The 16,252-nt window shown below is 40.5% G+C and overlaps 1 protein-coding gene across 1 annotated transcript in view; it reads right to left on the bottom strand.

The window, feature by feature from the left end:
* Nucleotides 1-15,600, bottom strand: part of LOC136871693 (SUN domain-containing ossification factor) — a 338,199-nt gene extending 322,599 nt beyond the window's left edge. Inside the window, exon 1 of the mRNA XM_067145204.2 lies at nt 14,680-15,600. Coding sequence (XP_067001305.2) covers nt 14,680-14,738 — 59 coding nt within the window. The 5' untranslated portion in view covers nt 14,739-15,600. The remainder of the gene's footprint in view (nt 1-14,679) is intronic.
* Between the last annotated feature and the right edge of the window lie 652 nt (nt 15,601-16,252).

A 16,252-nucleotide genomic window follows, 5' to 3' on the forward strand; every position in this document is an offset into this window, starting at 1 on the left:
GTACTGTACTCCCAAGCCATTACGTTGCACAAATGGCGTAACATCTGACATACCAAAGTAAAACTCGTAGCAATTGTTCAAAGTGATCACCCTGGGCTTCCCTGCAGGCTTCACTTCTCCGAATGCAGTTGCGACGCATTCGAGCCAAGACACCAGGGTTGTGTCCGACTCGTTGGCTGAACGGTCAGCGTACTGGCCTTCCGTTCAGAGGGTCCCGGGTTCGATTCCCGGCTGGGTCGGGGATTTTAACCTTAACTGGTTAATTCCAATGGCACGGGGGCTGAGTGTATGTGTTGTCTTCATCATTTCATCCTCATCACGACGCGCAGGTCGCCTACGAGAGTCAAATGGAAAGACCTGCACCTGGCGAGCCGAACTCGTCCTGGGATATCGCGGCACTAAAAGCCATACGACATTTCATTTCATTTCACCAGGGTTGTTCAGAATATCCTCTGCTGCTTAAACAATACGTTCACGGAAGTCGTCCGAAGTGGGTACTTCAGTTCGATATAGTTTGTGTTTCATGTTCCCCCAGACATTAAAGTCAATTGGAATAAGGTCTGGAGATCTGGCTGGCCAATTGATAGTTCCACATCGTCCTGTCCACCGTTGAGGAAATGTCTGCACCATCGTGTAAAATCCACGTGGTTCTGCGTAGTCGAAGCGACACGTCCTCTGAAAGCTCAAGTAACATACTGTATCTACAGGAGCAAGGTAACATTAATAAAAAGATGATTAGTCCACGTAACCGACTTCCTACTACAACCATCCAGGTATTAATTCATAACCGGTGCTGGAAATTGCCTTCTCCTACTGAATGGGGATGTTCCACAGCCCATGAGTGGGATATAGTGGGTTCGAACTCCTCTGTCGGCAGCCCTAAAGACGGTTTTACGTGGTTTGCCATGTTCACACCAGGCAAATGCTGGTGCTGTTCCTTAATTAAGGCCACGGTTGCTTCTTCACCATCCTAGCCCTTTCCTGTCCCGTCGTCGCCGTAAGATCTATCTGTGTCGTGGCGACGTACATCAACTCGTAAGAAAATGGTAATCAGCTGTCAAGGACACTGCACCCGTTGAATATGGTCAGGATGCACTAGTTCTTCATGCAGTGTCCTACGTATGGTCCAAGTTGGTACACCAACGGCACGTGTTATACTACGCGTACGGCGCCCGGGATCATGGTTTACTATTGTTAGGATGCCCGGCTCCATGGCAAAACGGTTAGCGTGCTGTCCTTTGGTTACAGGGGTCCCGGGTTCGATTCCCGGCAGGGTCGGTATTTGAACCATCATGGTTATTTTCCCTGGCATGGGGCTGGGTGTATGTGTTGTCTTCATCCTCATTTGATTATCATCAAGGTGCGCAGGTCACCTACGGGAGTCAAACCAAAAGACATGCACCTAGCGAGCCGAACCCGTCCTGGGATCTCCCGGCACTAATATCCATACGCCATTTCATTTCCATTGTCAGGATGTCTTCTTCCGCGTCTAGAATTACACGTGGCCGTTTAGGCCATCGCTTCTGAAAGCGTGATGTAACACAACTTGCTTCGCGAATACGCTGCAGTACAGCTAGTATCGTTGCTGGATTCGGCACCCGTCTGTTGGGAAGCTTTTTCCGATAGATTCATGGAGGGCGACCCGTGTTCTGTTCTGCCACACGATACACTAGCAGCATATCATGGTATTCGTGGTATTCATACACTGGAATTATTCAAATACAACGACGTTCCGCAACACATCTGCGCAGCGGTTCATCATATATTCGCGGGCGTTTGACTGTCGCGACCGATCGGACCTTGAAAAAAAATAGCCCTCGTACTACTACGAAGTAACTCGCGTACTAATACGGACGATAATTCGCCTCTCTGACAGCTGTTATTCAGGTCAAGGTCAGACAGACAGCTCATACCTCTAGTCCGATGGTTTCATGTAGGGGCGGGAACCCGTCCCACCACACCCCCGTCGCTAGGAACAGCACACGACCAAACCGGCACGTGACAGGTCTAGTGAATTTGTCAAACTGCTTACGTGAAATATTCTCCCACAGTGTGATTTCAATACCATGGATTCTTGGGAGACCAACTCGCCGTATGCAGAAACACCCCGTGTTGACGTGTACGTAAATAAAGTTTCTTACGTAAACGAAAGAATGCGTGGGATAGGATTTCCAAGTGAGTAGTATCAGAAGTGAATTGTCAAAGCACATCGAACGTTTTGCTTCATATCAATAAGGGACATGTTAAAAAAATAAATTAATTAAACGTACCTCCTCTTCGTGCTTCCAAATGAAAAGAACTTGTTTAATGGTAAATTAAAGCATTCTGCTTTTGCAGTGCCTATTAAACGTATCAAAATAAACGTTGCCAGGCTGAGTGGCTCAGACGGTTCAAGCTCTGGTTTCATGAACTTAGCAGGCTCGATCCTGGCTCAGTCCGCTGGTATTTGAAGGTGCTCAAATACGTCCGCTTCTGATCGGTAGAATTACAGGCACGTTAAAGAATACCCGTGGGCAAAATTCCGAAACCGCGCGTCTCCATTGGCACGTAAACATTTATTATTATTATTATTATTATTATTATTATTATTATTATTATTACTGAGCGAGTTGGCCGTGTGATTAGGAGCCCGCGGCTGTCAGCTTGCATTCGTCGTAAAGCCACCTACCAATATTATAATAAAAACTGTGTTAGTCCATTATTACTAACTATTACTAAAATAAAAGTTAAACGCCCCACTCAAACTCCGTAGCTGGTAATCTGTCAGAAAACACTACAGAAAACACTGAACTTTTAACAAGTCCGAATTATTATTAATCTTATAATTGCGGACATGTCTCCGGAATTACCGAAACATGTACTTACAAATTGTTTTACGTCGCACCGACACAAGTAGGTCTTACGGCGACGATCGGAGAGAAAAGGGATACAAGTGGGAAAGAAGCGTTCGAGGCCTTAATAAAGGTACAGTCCCAGTATTTCCCTGATGTGAAAATGGGAAATTACGGAAAACCATCTTCCCGGCTGCCGACAGCGGAGTTCGAATCCACTATCACCAAAATGCAAACTCACAGCTGCGCGCCCCTAACCACACGACCAACTTATTCTAACCTCTAATGCCGGACTGAGTAGCTCGGACGATAGAGCGCTGGTCTTCTGATCCCACCTTGGCAGGTTCGATGGCGGCTCAGTTCGGTGGTATTTGAAGGTGCTCAAATAAGCCAGTCTCGTGTCTGTAGATTTACTTGCACTAAAAAACACTGCGGTAAAAAATTCTGGCATTTCAGCGTCTCCAAAAACCGTGAAAATTAGTTAGTGGAACGTAAAGACATTATTATTATTATTATTATTATTATTAGTAGTAGTAGTAGTAGTAATATTATTATGATTACGGAAGTTCTAATTAAGCGGGTCCATTACAGTCATCACTTTACCTATCGGCACTTACTGCCCAGTAATAAGCCTTCTGTCCGCCTGTGTGGTATAGTGGTTAGTGTGATTAGCTGCCACCCCCCGAAGGCCCGGGTTCGATTTCGAACTCTGACACGAAATTTGAAAAGTGGTACGAAAGTTGGAACGGGGCCCATTATGCCTCGGGAGGTCAAATGAGTAGAGGTGGTTTGATTCGCACCTCAGCCATCCTGAAAGTGGTTTCCCGTAGTTTTCCACTTCTCCAGGCAAATGCCGCGATAGTACCTAGCTTAAGGCCACGGCCGCTTCCTTCCCTCTTCCTTTTCTATCCCTTCCCATCCCCCGCAAGGCCCCTGTTCATCCTAGCAGGTGGGGCCGCTTGGGCGAGGTACTGGTCATTCTCCCCAGTTGTATCCCCGACCCAATGTCTCACGCTCCAGGACACTGCCCTTGAGGCGGTAGAGGTGGGATCCCTTGCTGAGTCCCAGCGAAAACCAACCCTGGAGGGTAAACATATTAGGAAAAGGCAGAATATGCCTTCTATTACAAATGCCCGGCGGCAATTCCACAGTAGCTCTTTTTCCTTCGAGCAATGTTCACATGGATGAAACTACGGTTTTTGAAATTTGTCTCATTAATAACAATTTCACTGAATACTTATAGTCTTTTCTTTCAGTGCCCACCCTCCTTTCATTGACCTGAAAAGTTTATGAATAAGCATAGACAACTCGCATTGTCTATTGTCAGAAGTTCATCGTAGAGTGTCGCAATAACAGCACAGAAATTTTGCGCCCATTTTTCATTACTTGTTAACTATTTCCTTTAATTTTGTCAGCTTGGATCACTGAGTAATGCCAATGACGACTTATAAATCACACACAACTACACAACACTTGATTCGCATGCATGTGGTGGTACGGATCTTCGACGTCACTGTAAGAATTCTGTGAACTTTTCACACAGACTACCCTAGACCGGTTTTCGAGTACAGCAAGTGGCCAAGCACGTGAGTCAACCTCTCCTACTTGCCAAGCCTTTAGGGGAAGTGCACAACAACATGTGTTGGCCTGCGATAAGAAACAGGTTCAACAAGCCCTATACTCTGCTACTGTACTTCCACTACGCGTGGACAGAATGACGTAACCGGCGTATCCTACTACGGCCGTTCAAAACACATTAGCTCCTGAAATATTTGGCTCAGTTATGGGCAAACTAATAGGACAAGGCAAAAAGTACATAGCATATATTGTGAGATGTATTTTTCTTTGCCGACTAACTTAATATCTGCAAGTATACACCTAACACCCCGTATATAAAACTTATCTTTGTGAATATACTGGAGTCCTACGGGGCTACCTTCGTTGAACAGTTTTTGTAAAAAAATTAAAAATTAAAATATCTAAGAATTCAACGTACTGAGTGAGTGGCAATGTTGTTTAGATCTCGCAGCTATCAGCTTCCATTCGGGAGATAGTGGGTTCGAACCCTACTGTCGGCGGCCCTGACATTTTCTTTAATTTCCCATTTTCCACACCAGTTAAATGCTAGTAAATGTACCACAAAGGGCACAGTCACTTCTTTTTCATTCCTAGCTCTTTCCTATGCCATCGTCGCCATGGGACCTGTCTGTTTCGGAGCGAAGTAAAACAAACAGTACAGTAGAATTCAATGTTACCACTACATTCATGCATTTCACTGACAGTTACAGGGAAGCGTTTGATTGCGTGCAGTGGCAGAACGATACTCGTTGACATAGGGACACTATGCCATCAGGTTAATTAGATTTCCGCATGAAAACAGCAGGCGAACGTTAGGGGTCACAACGTTGAATAGACCTTCCAAATTAACGTACGGTCTTCGACGAGGTTGAACAGTCATACACGGAAACTGATAATAAAAAATACTGAACTGTCGGAACAGTGGTATCAAGAAAGGAGGAATAACAATGAACAACTTAAGGTATCCTGGTAACACACTGCTCACCTCCACAAGCTAAGAATTTATCAACCTACTTGGTAGAGTCGACGACATAAACGCAGTGGACTTGCAAAACAACAGAGAGAAAACCAAGAAGTTCAAGCAAAAATTTATAAGTCAGAGTTTACCAAAGTACGGAAGAGCCACGACACTACTACTACCATCAAATAGCATATCAACTCAAAAACATCAATCTACTCATCTATCAGACATTAATAAATCACTTTGGGAGTGGCGACCCCATCATACTAACAGCCTATATCTGCTTTATTCATTCCATCCCTGACCCGGTCAATGACTGGAAAACAGGTTGTAGGTTTTCATTTTCAATAATAGTAATAATAATAATAATAATGTTTGTTTACGTACCACTACTTGTTACGGTTCTCAGAGACTCCGAGGTGCTGGAATTCTGTCCGGAGATCCGAGGTGCCGGAATCGTGTCCCACATGTATTCTTTAACGTGTCAGTAAGATAGAAATCTTACGTATTTGAGCAGGTTAATATACTACCAGACTGAGCCAGGATGCCAATGCTTTAACCGTCTGAGCCACTCAGCCAGTAAACTTGAATTTTGATGCGGTGAATAAGCACTGCAAACGCAGCAATAAGTTAATGATTCTTTATTCTACCATAATACCTGTTCTTTTCGTTAGGAAGGATGAACTCTAGGTACGTTAATTGATGTAGCATGTACCTTATCTGTTTGAAACAAAACGTTCGATGTGTTTTAATAATTCACTTTCAATACCACTCATTTGGATATCCTATCCCATGCATTATTTCCTTGACGCAATGAACGTTGTTTACGTATACGCCAGCATGATTTTCCCTTATTCATTCTCCATTTATGCAACGTAAAACGGGGATAGTAGCATACTTCATGTCCTGGAGTACTCTCGAATAATTATAATACCACACAATCTTACAAACCCCGTACCGACACAGATGATCAGGCCATTTCCACACTAATTAGAGCATGGGACTGATGACCACAAATATCCCAATCCCCTAAAGGACCTAACAGAAACAGAACCACATTAACACCGGCTATTCGATACATCTCCATTAACCGAGATCGCTGACCAGGGGCGTCTGAAAATCTTGAAAATGGAAATCCACAGCCTGTTTCCAGTCATTTGACCGGGTCAGAAATGGAATGAATGAAGCCCAATCTAGCGACGAGGATAGGAAATGTACCGGCTGCCGAAGCCTGTCACACTCTTCTGGGGCAATGACCTGCACCTGGCGATCCGAACTCGTCCTTGAGCAATCCCAGCACTAAAAGCCATACGCCATTTCATTTTCATTAATGACTGACTGATGAAATCTTAATAGAATGTGTTGCTGGAATTAAAGATGACAGGGAAAATCGGAGTCCTGGAGAAAGCTGTCCCGCCTCCGCTTTGTCCAGCACAAATCTCACATGGAGAGACCGGGATTTGAACCACGGTATCCAGCGGTGAGAGGCCGACGCGCTGCTGTCTGAGCCATGGAGGTTTCCTGGACAGGCTGCTCCTAAATAAACAAAACTGGTTTGGGAAGAATGTTATGTAACCTATCATGCACCAGTAGCACCAGCCTTCAGCTACTATCTTGGGCAGGATGCACATACCCCTGAACAAAACCGGTTTGACAAGAATGGTGCATAAATTGTCATGAACCAGTAGCACCAGCCTTCAGCTACTATCTTGGACATGCTGCCCAAACAAGTGAACAAAACCAGTTTGACTGGTTTGGAGAAAAACTTGTCATGATCCAGTAGTACCAGCCTTCAGCTATTATCATGGACAGGCTGCCCAAATACATAAACAAAGCAAAGCTATCCTTTCACATCAAAGAGGCATATTAACTACTCTAAAAACATCATATTCCTTTGCTCATGAAAGTAACTTCCAACGATTATTAAAAAAATGTATATATATTGGTTCGACACACCATTCTAGATTGCTACAAGAAATATCTGCATGTATAACCCTAACACTCTGTATATGCAATTCTTAGCTGCTAAGAATTTAGAGCCTAGTTTATTCTCATGATTTCATCCCAGTTTTTAATGTCAACTGTATATATTTGTTCATTTGTTTTATGTCAATTGTGTGTAAGTACATTTGTTTAGTTATTAGATGTTTTATATTAAGGCTGAAGGTGGCCAGCCCAGGCCGAAACTAGTCCCTAGTTAATGTAAATCAAAATATGGCATATACAGTATTGAAAGGTGGACCATTACAACCTTAATTTAATTATTATTGTGATTACAATTCAATACGGATCAGATCCATTAAGTTTATATCCTATGACTGGACAAATCAGAAAAAATTCTAGGAGCCAGACATCAAAAATAAAATTCACTTGCTTACTTCTAGAGCAGTGGTCCATAAACCTTGGCAGGTCACGTTCCTCTTCTGGAACATGAAATTTCTTGTGTCCCTTCCTTCTTTCGCACTAATCACATTTTGCACAAAAACCAGCTCACAAAAATTTTGTTTGGGACTATCTATCTAATTAATATATGCCTAATGGAAGACATGATAGCTCAAGAACTTTCTTGCTGGCATCCTACCCAGACGGGCGGGCTTCGAGTAGGTACCTGTGACAAGGGATCAAGATTTCACTGCCTCCAGAAGGACACTTAGCCAAAACCAAACTGAGCATAGATGGCTGTCCTGGCCTCAGAAATATCTGAGGGCAACAGTAGAAGATTTCTGTTTAGTAATTAATAATAATAATAATAATAATAATTAGGCCTAACAATAACTTAGCAAATATATATATTTATATGTGGTCGTAAGACCAAAATTTATAACTTACTCTTAATAATATCCTTAAAGCACACCAAATTAAACAATTTTATGCAAAATATTCCAGTACATGTACTACTCAAAGGTAGACTACTGAAGATTTAATATTACAACTAGCTTGGAAATATTAATGGCTGCATGTACAGTAATATGGAGATGAAGCCAAATAGGTTCACTTCAATTTAGAAACTTTCTTACTAATACATTATTTACCAGTACCGGTACCGTACACATTATGTTGCTTAGTTCAATCAAAATATTTTTTAACATTTGAAAGCTTATGACTTGTGAATGGCAATACTACTGCCAAAACATGAAATAATTTAACAGACTACAATATAAAAGTATAATCATTAACAATTAACATTAACATGTGATTAATGTGACTACTTAATCAAATTTATCCCTGAAACACATATGTGCACATTTCAAAATCTCGTAGTCTTAGTATGTTGAGTGCAGCATTCCTTTTTGTGACAAAATCTTTAATCAAAGAAAATATTTAATACGTGATATAATTTTATGAAAAAAGTGACTAAAAAGTCAAACCCTTGACTACCAAGTTACACTGCAAAGTTTTAAAGTTTTATATGTATTCTTAAAAACTATGTTTGTTGAGTACTTAACTCGTTTTTTGTATGATCAGATTGCTATTTTAATTCACCTTCCATGGGTTGTTCTGATGACTGTCAAGTTCTGAACTTGTGATTGAAAATCTATTCATTATTTTATTTCCCATTTTACACACATTTAAGCATAATGTTATAATATTTTGTGTATTGTGTATGTTCGTATATATGTACCTGTGCTTATTTCTCATATTTTGGCTGAAGATGACGCTAAATAGCATTGAAACTAGTCCCAAGTAAATGTGTTTTAACTTGAGCATTATAAAATGTACTTGTATTGGAAAGGCGGACCCTTTAATTTACATCTCTTACGTTTCTGTACCTTCCACTTTGCCGACCACTGCTCTCATCGCCTTCAGCGGTCATCAAATCTTCTAGACCAGAGTCATTCATATTGATTACCATTACGTTTGCAATGAAGATCTCAACTAATTTTTTATTTTTAAAAATGTATTCCTTTTGTTAATGGCACTGTACACAAGTACATTATTTTCAAATAACATTTCTGTTAAGATATTTGATAGGCCTAATGGAGATGAGGGGGAAAGTTCAGCAATATATATATATTTTTTTTTTTTTCCCCCACACATTGCTTTACGTCACACCGACAGAGATAGCTCTTATGGCGATAATGGAACACGAAAGGGCTAGAAGTGGGAAGGAAGCAGCCATGGCCTCAATTAAGATACCCCAGCTCAGCAAGTTTCATTATGGTGACCCCAGTCAACTGCTAGTCTTGCCCAGTTCTCAGATCTTGGAGTGGCAGAACTCATAAGCATGCTGTGAGCAAATGTCAGGGTCACTTGAAGTTAGGTAATCTATATATAGCATAAGCTGCCTCATGGTAGTGTAAATATTAATTTTTTTGTTGTTTTAACGTTCATACCATATATTTAACTTATATTATGTATAACCTAACTGATAAATTATGCAACAATCCTTAATTGCACTTAGAAGCAGCAAAATAAACCATAGTCAGTGATTAATTTCAATTGGTTCACTACATTTGTAAAACAGTGGTCCAGAGGCTCAATTCAGTCCTGCAAGAGTTTCTGAAGTGTCCAGAAAGGATTCTTCTTTGTTTACGTAACTTCAGAAGTTACATGGACACTAACAAGTGAAACTGCATCATAGATCTAGTATCGCTTGTGTAATTTTAGGCCTACTTGTGTCCTGTTCTTCTCTTCATTTCCTTACGTGATCTCTCTTACTCAACTTTTGTTCCTCTCTGATCCTTACAAAATATTATCTTTAATTTTGTCACATTTGAGGGTCATTTCCTTTTTATAACTAACATTTTAGCACTACAAAGGGGTTGTGTTCTACAGTGTGGTATGTAAAGTGGAGGTTATGTGGCTATGATCACAACATCAAAAGTCACATAAAACTGTAAGTTAGGATGTTTTTATATATAGTTGTAGATAATTGTATTTATAATGGGCAAACCCACAGGGTTAATGATCCCTCTTAACAATACTTGAAGTAAGAATAGGAGGAAGAGGGCGAGGGTTGCTACCGCAGAGTAGTTGTCAGTACCAGATGTAGCATAATAATTACTTAATGGACCAAAGTGGCTTTTAACTAACTACTTGCTAACAAAATAGATTGTAGCCTACTTTCAACTTGTGTAGTTGGAAATATTAATTAAGCACAATTCCTACAACTATGTTGGCAACACTACAGTTAGGATAAGAGTAGGCTATATATTCCTTAAAGTGGAGGGGAGGGTTTGTTTCACAGCGATATTCCCGGTATGCAAGTTATTTTTAAATTTTGGATGTTAACTTCATATCTGTATTCATGTCCATTTATTATATAATATTACTGACAACACAATATCAGCTAAACTAAGTGGGCTGCCGTTAACGTATTAACCGACCGAGGGGCAACTTAAACATAGTTTTTTTAATCTACTGTCTACTCTGTGTGCATACCCAAAAATTTTAAGCATGTGATGCCACTGTACAGCAAGTCTATTACAGCTCTTACATGGAAAGTCACATAGCTAGAGAACTAAATGGGTCCTATCTTACACTACAATATCCATGCCAATGCGCTACTTGTCAGCATGCCACATTACTCCTACAAAATTTCATGAGAACATTTTACTAACTGAATTTAAAAACATCATCAAAGCTCTTCTCATACATTATGACATTCATAATTCCTTAAGCTTGGAATCTTACTCAACGACTGGAAGATTTGGATAAGGACTTTGTCGATGACCTATGCTTACTCGCTCATAGTTGTAAAGATATGGAAATTACATAAGCTTAAAGACCTGGAAACTGAGGCACAGGAAGTTGGACTGCGGATTAACATAAGAAGACGAAGGAAATGCGATTGAGAGACCGAAATAACACTCAGTTGCAATTGGATGGGCATGTTATAGAGAAAGTGAATAGCTTTTGCTACCTAGGAAGCATTGTAACGATGAACGTAGGGGCAAATGAAGATGTAACCAGGCGTTTGAACAAAGCTAAGGGTGCGTTTGCAACACTCCATCCTATATGGAGGTCTAAAGAACTCTGTGTGAGAACAAAACTGCAGATCTTCGATAGCAATGTTAAGTCTGTGCTGTTTTATGCGAGTGAAATCTGGTAAGTAACTAAATCTTTGACACAAAAGATTCAGACACTTGTGAACAAATGTCTTAGAAACATCTTACCGAGCTTGATAGCTGCAGTCGCTTAAGTGCGGCCAGTGTCCAGTATTCGGGAGATAGTAGGTTCGAACCCAACTGTCTGCAGCCCTGAAAATGGTTTTCCGTGGTTTCCCATTTTCACATCAGGCAAATGCTGGGGCTGTACCTTAATTAAGGCCATGGCCGCTTCATTCCCACTCCTAGCCTTTTCCTGTCCCATCGTCGCCATAAGAAGTATCTGTGTCGGTGCGACGTAAAGCAACTAGCAAAAAAAAAAGAAATATCTTAGGGATATACTGGCCAGGAGTGATGTCAAATGAACTATGGAAGAGAACGCACAATTACCAATTGAACAGCAGATTAAGAAAAGTAGTTGGCAGTGGATTTACCATACACTGCGTAGACCTGATAACAGCTTAGAAGAACAAGCTCTCGAGTGGAATCCCCAGGGGCAGAGGAGGAGAGGACCTAAGATGACATGGACAAGATCAGTAGAGATAGTGAGCAGCTTGGGTATACATGGGGAAAGATGAAGCACATGGCACACCACAGAACCAGATGGCGAAACCTTGTCTTGGTCCTATGCTCTTCAACAGGAGTTTAAGGTATTAAGTCAAGAAGTCATTCCTTAAGCTAAAAGCAAGGAAACCTTCATTTGTAATCAGTTCATAAACTGGTTAGGTAATGTTCCATATTGTCCAAATGAAACTAAGATCATTTCTGAATCTGGATGCCATAGAGTAAAGGCAAACTGTTGCCTTTTCCCCACCTTTGATCCCCAAGATTGTAATAAAATAGTGTTTTAAATTAGAATCAAATAGTCATATGCAAATAAGAAACTATTTAACATCAATCACTAAAATCTATTTCATCTTCTAAAGTATTATCCACGAAACTTTTAGTGATACTTCAGCTCCCTAGTGCTGAATCGGTAGACCTTGTTTATCTTCGAGATTCGTATTGGAAACCTTTGACATAAAAACTATGAATCGCCATGAGACATCTGGCGGTATAATTGCAACACTTTACGTACCGGTACTGTTGTTTACACAGCAAAGCCAAAATATAGGTTAGGATTGAATTGACTGAGGAAAATATTATGAGACATGTCAGCAGCTAACTTACAATGACTGACCATCAAAGCATTCCACTCAGTATCTGCCGCAGATTGGAATGAGTATTGCAGTAAGGTAAAAGAACTGGAAGAGGAATACTGGAGGCACAACGGTGTCATGGAAATAGCCATGGACGAGATTGTAATAAGTAGCACTGCAGATAGCAGTGACGATTGTGAAAGTGATATTTCTGAGAATTTATGCTAGGAACAAGATTCGCATCAAGAAATGTTAAATAATGTGTGTATGACACAGTTGTTGGCTTAAGATAATAGAGGTTGAGAAAATTCATTATTGATCGATCATACTATCGATTCAATTCAGATTACATTTCCATTCAGTTGGCAATATTACCGGAACCGGGATTACTGCCTCCTTACTCCTCACCCATGTAAAATCAAGTATCACTATAAGTTTCTCTGATAACAGGCCTAATATTTCTCTTCCATGTGGTAGACATTTTATTTCTCACACTTCTTTTCCTACAAGTCCATTACTTGTAATCTGGAACTTGGTTAGGTGTTGATGAATTGAACATCCAAGTTGTTATGTTAACTCTCGCAGGGCAACAATGAAAAAGTATGACTTTGAAACAAACCTTACTCCATTATACATATATCTTCATTATAGACCATTATGCCTTTCAGCATTTAAGTCTGCAAGCCTCTGCGAATTTACTAACCGCCGTCATAATCTATTCGTAACTAGTTCTGTGGCCTCGTTTAGTTCTATACCTGTGATCATGAAATCGTTAGAAACAAGAGTCTAACCATCATCGTCTTGGTCTCCCTCTACTTCTCTTACCCTCCATAACAGAGTCCATTATTCTCCTACGTAACCTATCCTCCTCCATTCGCCACATATAACCCCACCACCAAAGCCGTTTTATGCATACAGCTACATCCATCGAGTTCATTCCTAATTTATACTCTCTCTCTTCATTCTGACTTCCTTCTTACAAAATACTGTTGACCGCAAATGCCTGCTCACAGCATTAGCTCTGTTGCACCTAGATTCAATCTCACTACGGGATACTACCATCCTGGGAGAGAACACACATCCTAAATAATTGAAATTATCTACCTGTTTCAGCTTTGTATCCCTAATCTGACATTCAATTCTTACTTACTAGCATCAATTTAGTCTTGGAAAGGCTAATTTTGAAACCATACTCATCGCACCTATTTTCAAGTTCCAACATTTTAGACTGCAGGCTTTCAGCACAATCTCCCATTAACACCAGGTTGTCAGAATAGGCCAAACTGTTTACTATATTATCATCTAACTGAATCCCTCCCTCCCACTTAATACCTTTTAGATGATGATCCATGTAAACTATGAACAATAAAGGTGAAAGATTACAGTCTTGTCTAACCCCAGTCAGTGCCTTGAACCAAAAACTCATACTACCATCAATTCTCCATGCAGTCCAATTGTCAACACAAATAACTTTGACTGGTTTTAAAAATTTACCCTTAATCCCAGTCACCCGGTTATGATACACATTCATGCTATCTCCAGTTCATTTGTAGGTGCCACGATATGCTATTAGATATGTTCATTAGGGTACAAGGAAAGAGTAGAAGTGTGAAAATACTTGGTTTTTGTACTATTACCTGCCAAGTCTCTCCCAATTTTAAACTTCACAAACCACAACTCACTTCTATGATAAATAATGCACTTATGCCAATAATGAATACAAGACATTAAAGTGTACTGATAATGACCTATTAAACAGATCTTACAGACCTAATATCCACACACCAAAAAGTAGACAAGGTCTAGGCCATTGGTTAGTAACTTAATATTGGAGAAACTAGGGAACACAAATTGAAATGTTCATGTTCTTACAGCTTCACATTCAATTCATTAGGGAGAAATCCATAACATTCATAGGCCTTCAGCAATGGAATCTGATATCCACATCAGACACTTATAATCTCCTAGGCCTACTATAGTTGTCCCCAACTAAAAAGTAGCTTTTTTAAAATTTAATCCGACACATGTTATCGATTTTTGTTCTTCTATTTACCACTGACTTAACAAGTTGGCATGATCTACCTCCAGAGCAAGGAAACGTTAAAAATCATAAAAATACTGACCTTGATACAATAGACAGCAAAATCAATACCCAATAAATCTCACGAGGACTAATATTCATTTTATATGTCGTAACGTCCTCGCTTGAACAATCATTTTTATTACTTCTTAATCGAACTCATTAATCCACACTGCACATTTCTTTTCACACACTGACAGCAGATCCTTCTATCGGAAGGTATAACCAAATTTTCACTACATCTTCAAAAATACAGAAAAACTCCGAACAGGGCTTAAGCATGTTTTCGAACACTCGCTTTCCCTTTTGAACAAATTTAACACAATGTAGCACTATCTTGTGAGACACTTGTCTTTCGTTTAGACACTGATATCGCATACACTGTCAATTCAAACAAGATCCGATTGTATTACATGGCCCAGTTGCGCGAGATTCCAACATTACGGACTCTGCAGTACAGCTGTGAACAGTGCTACCAACACCTACCAACCAAGGTATGCATATTCCCACCAGATCCAAGATCCAATCCCCTTTTAAACCTGTTTGGCTAATTTCTTCTAAAAAAAAAAAAAAAAAAAAAACTAAATATACAAGTATGATATTATTATTAATGCCTACGATTAGAATAAAATATATTACATTTTAAATAGAAAACCAAGGAAAGAAGCTAGCTCGCAAGTTACACGTGACTGTTGGCATCGTGATCATGGCCACGGGCTCTCCAGTTCAACCTGGAATCCGAGCCTAAGGCCCTATGTAACTTTAATTTTCTTAAATGAAACATACATTGGCCGGAATCTGAACAGCAACCGTCCTCATTGAAAAAAAAATGCCACGGACAATGTCCTTTAACTACCACACCGTCGAGACCGAAAGAAAAAAAAACATATTCCTTACTATGGCGGAAATACAAGGTAAAAACCACCCCAAGTATCAGGTTGTTTACATTTGTACATATTTTATGTAGGTCTACCGTACTCAATTGATATTCAAAGTTACATAATTACCTGCCAAAAAATACTTCGATCTTACTGTCCAAAGAAAAAAAGACCAAGCAAAGGCCAAGGAAACGCTGGACAGACAGTGCAGTGCGGTAGTATAAAGCTACAGTTTTTGCGACGCTAATTTTCGTATGTATAATGTTTATTAACGTGCCAGAAACCAACGACATGGAGCTGTTGCCATTTCAACGTCGTTTTAAGGGCCACCGACCAAAGCCGGGCTTTGAACCTGCGAACTCGGACTCAGAAGGACAGCGACTCAACCAGCTGCGCCACATGAAAAGGAGGCGTTTGTGATTATTGCTATAAATAGATGCAGTTAGTATTTTTACAAAGGTTTTATGAGGAGCATTTATTAAGGCGTATGTTTTCCAACTGTCCTAAACGTACGAGACCCGACGGAAGAACTAGCTGGAAGCCAAAGAGCCTTGCAGGGATGTCGCTTCCTTCTCTATTTACTTTTTCAAACCAAACTCCATGGCGTAACAGCCCGATGGGCCATCGCCTACCAAGCGACCGCTGTTAAGCCCGAAGGCCAGCAGTTTACAAGGTGCCATGTGGTCAGCACGACGAATCCTCTCCGCCGTTATTTTGGCTTTCTAAACCGGGGCCGCC

This window comes from Anabrus simplex, chromosome 4 (genome assembly GCF_040414725.1).
Source record: "Anabrus simplex isolate iqAnaSimp1 chromosome 4, ASM4041472v1, whole genome shotgun sequence".
NCBI classification, from domain to species: domain Eukaryota; kingdom Metazoa; phylum Arthropoda; class Insecta; order Orthoptera; family Tettigoniidae; genus Anabrus; species Anabrus simplex.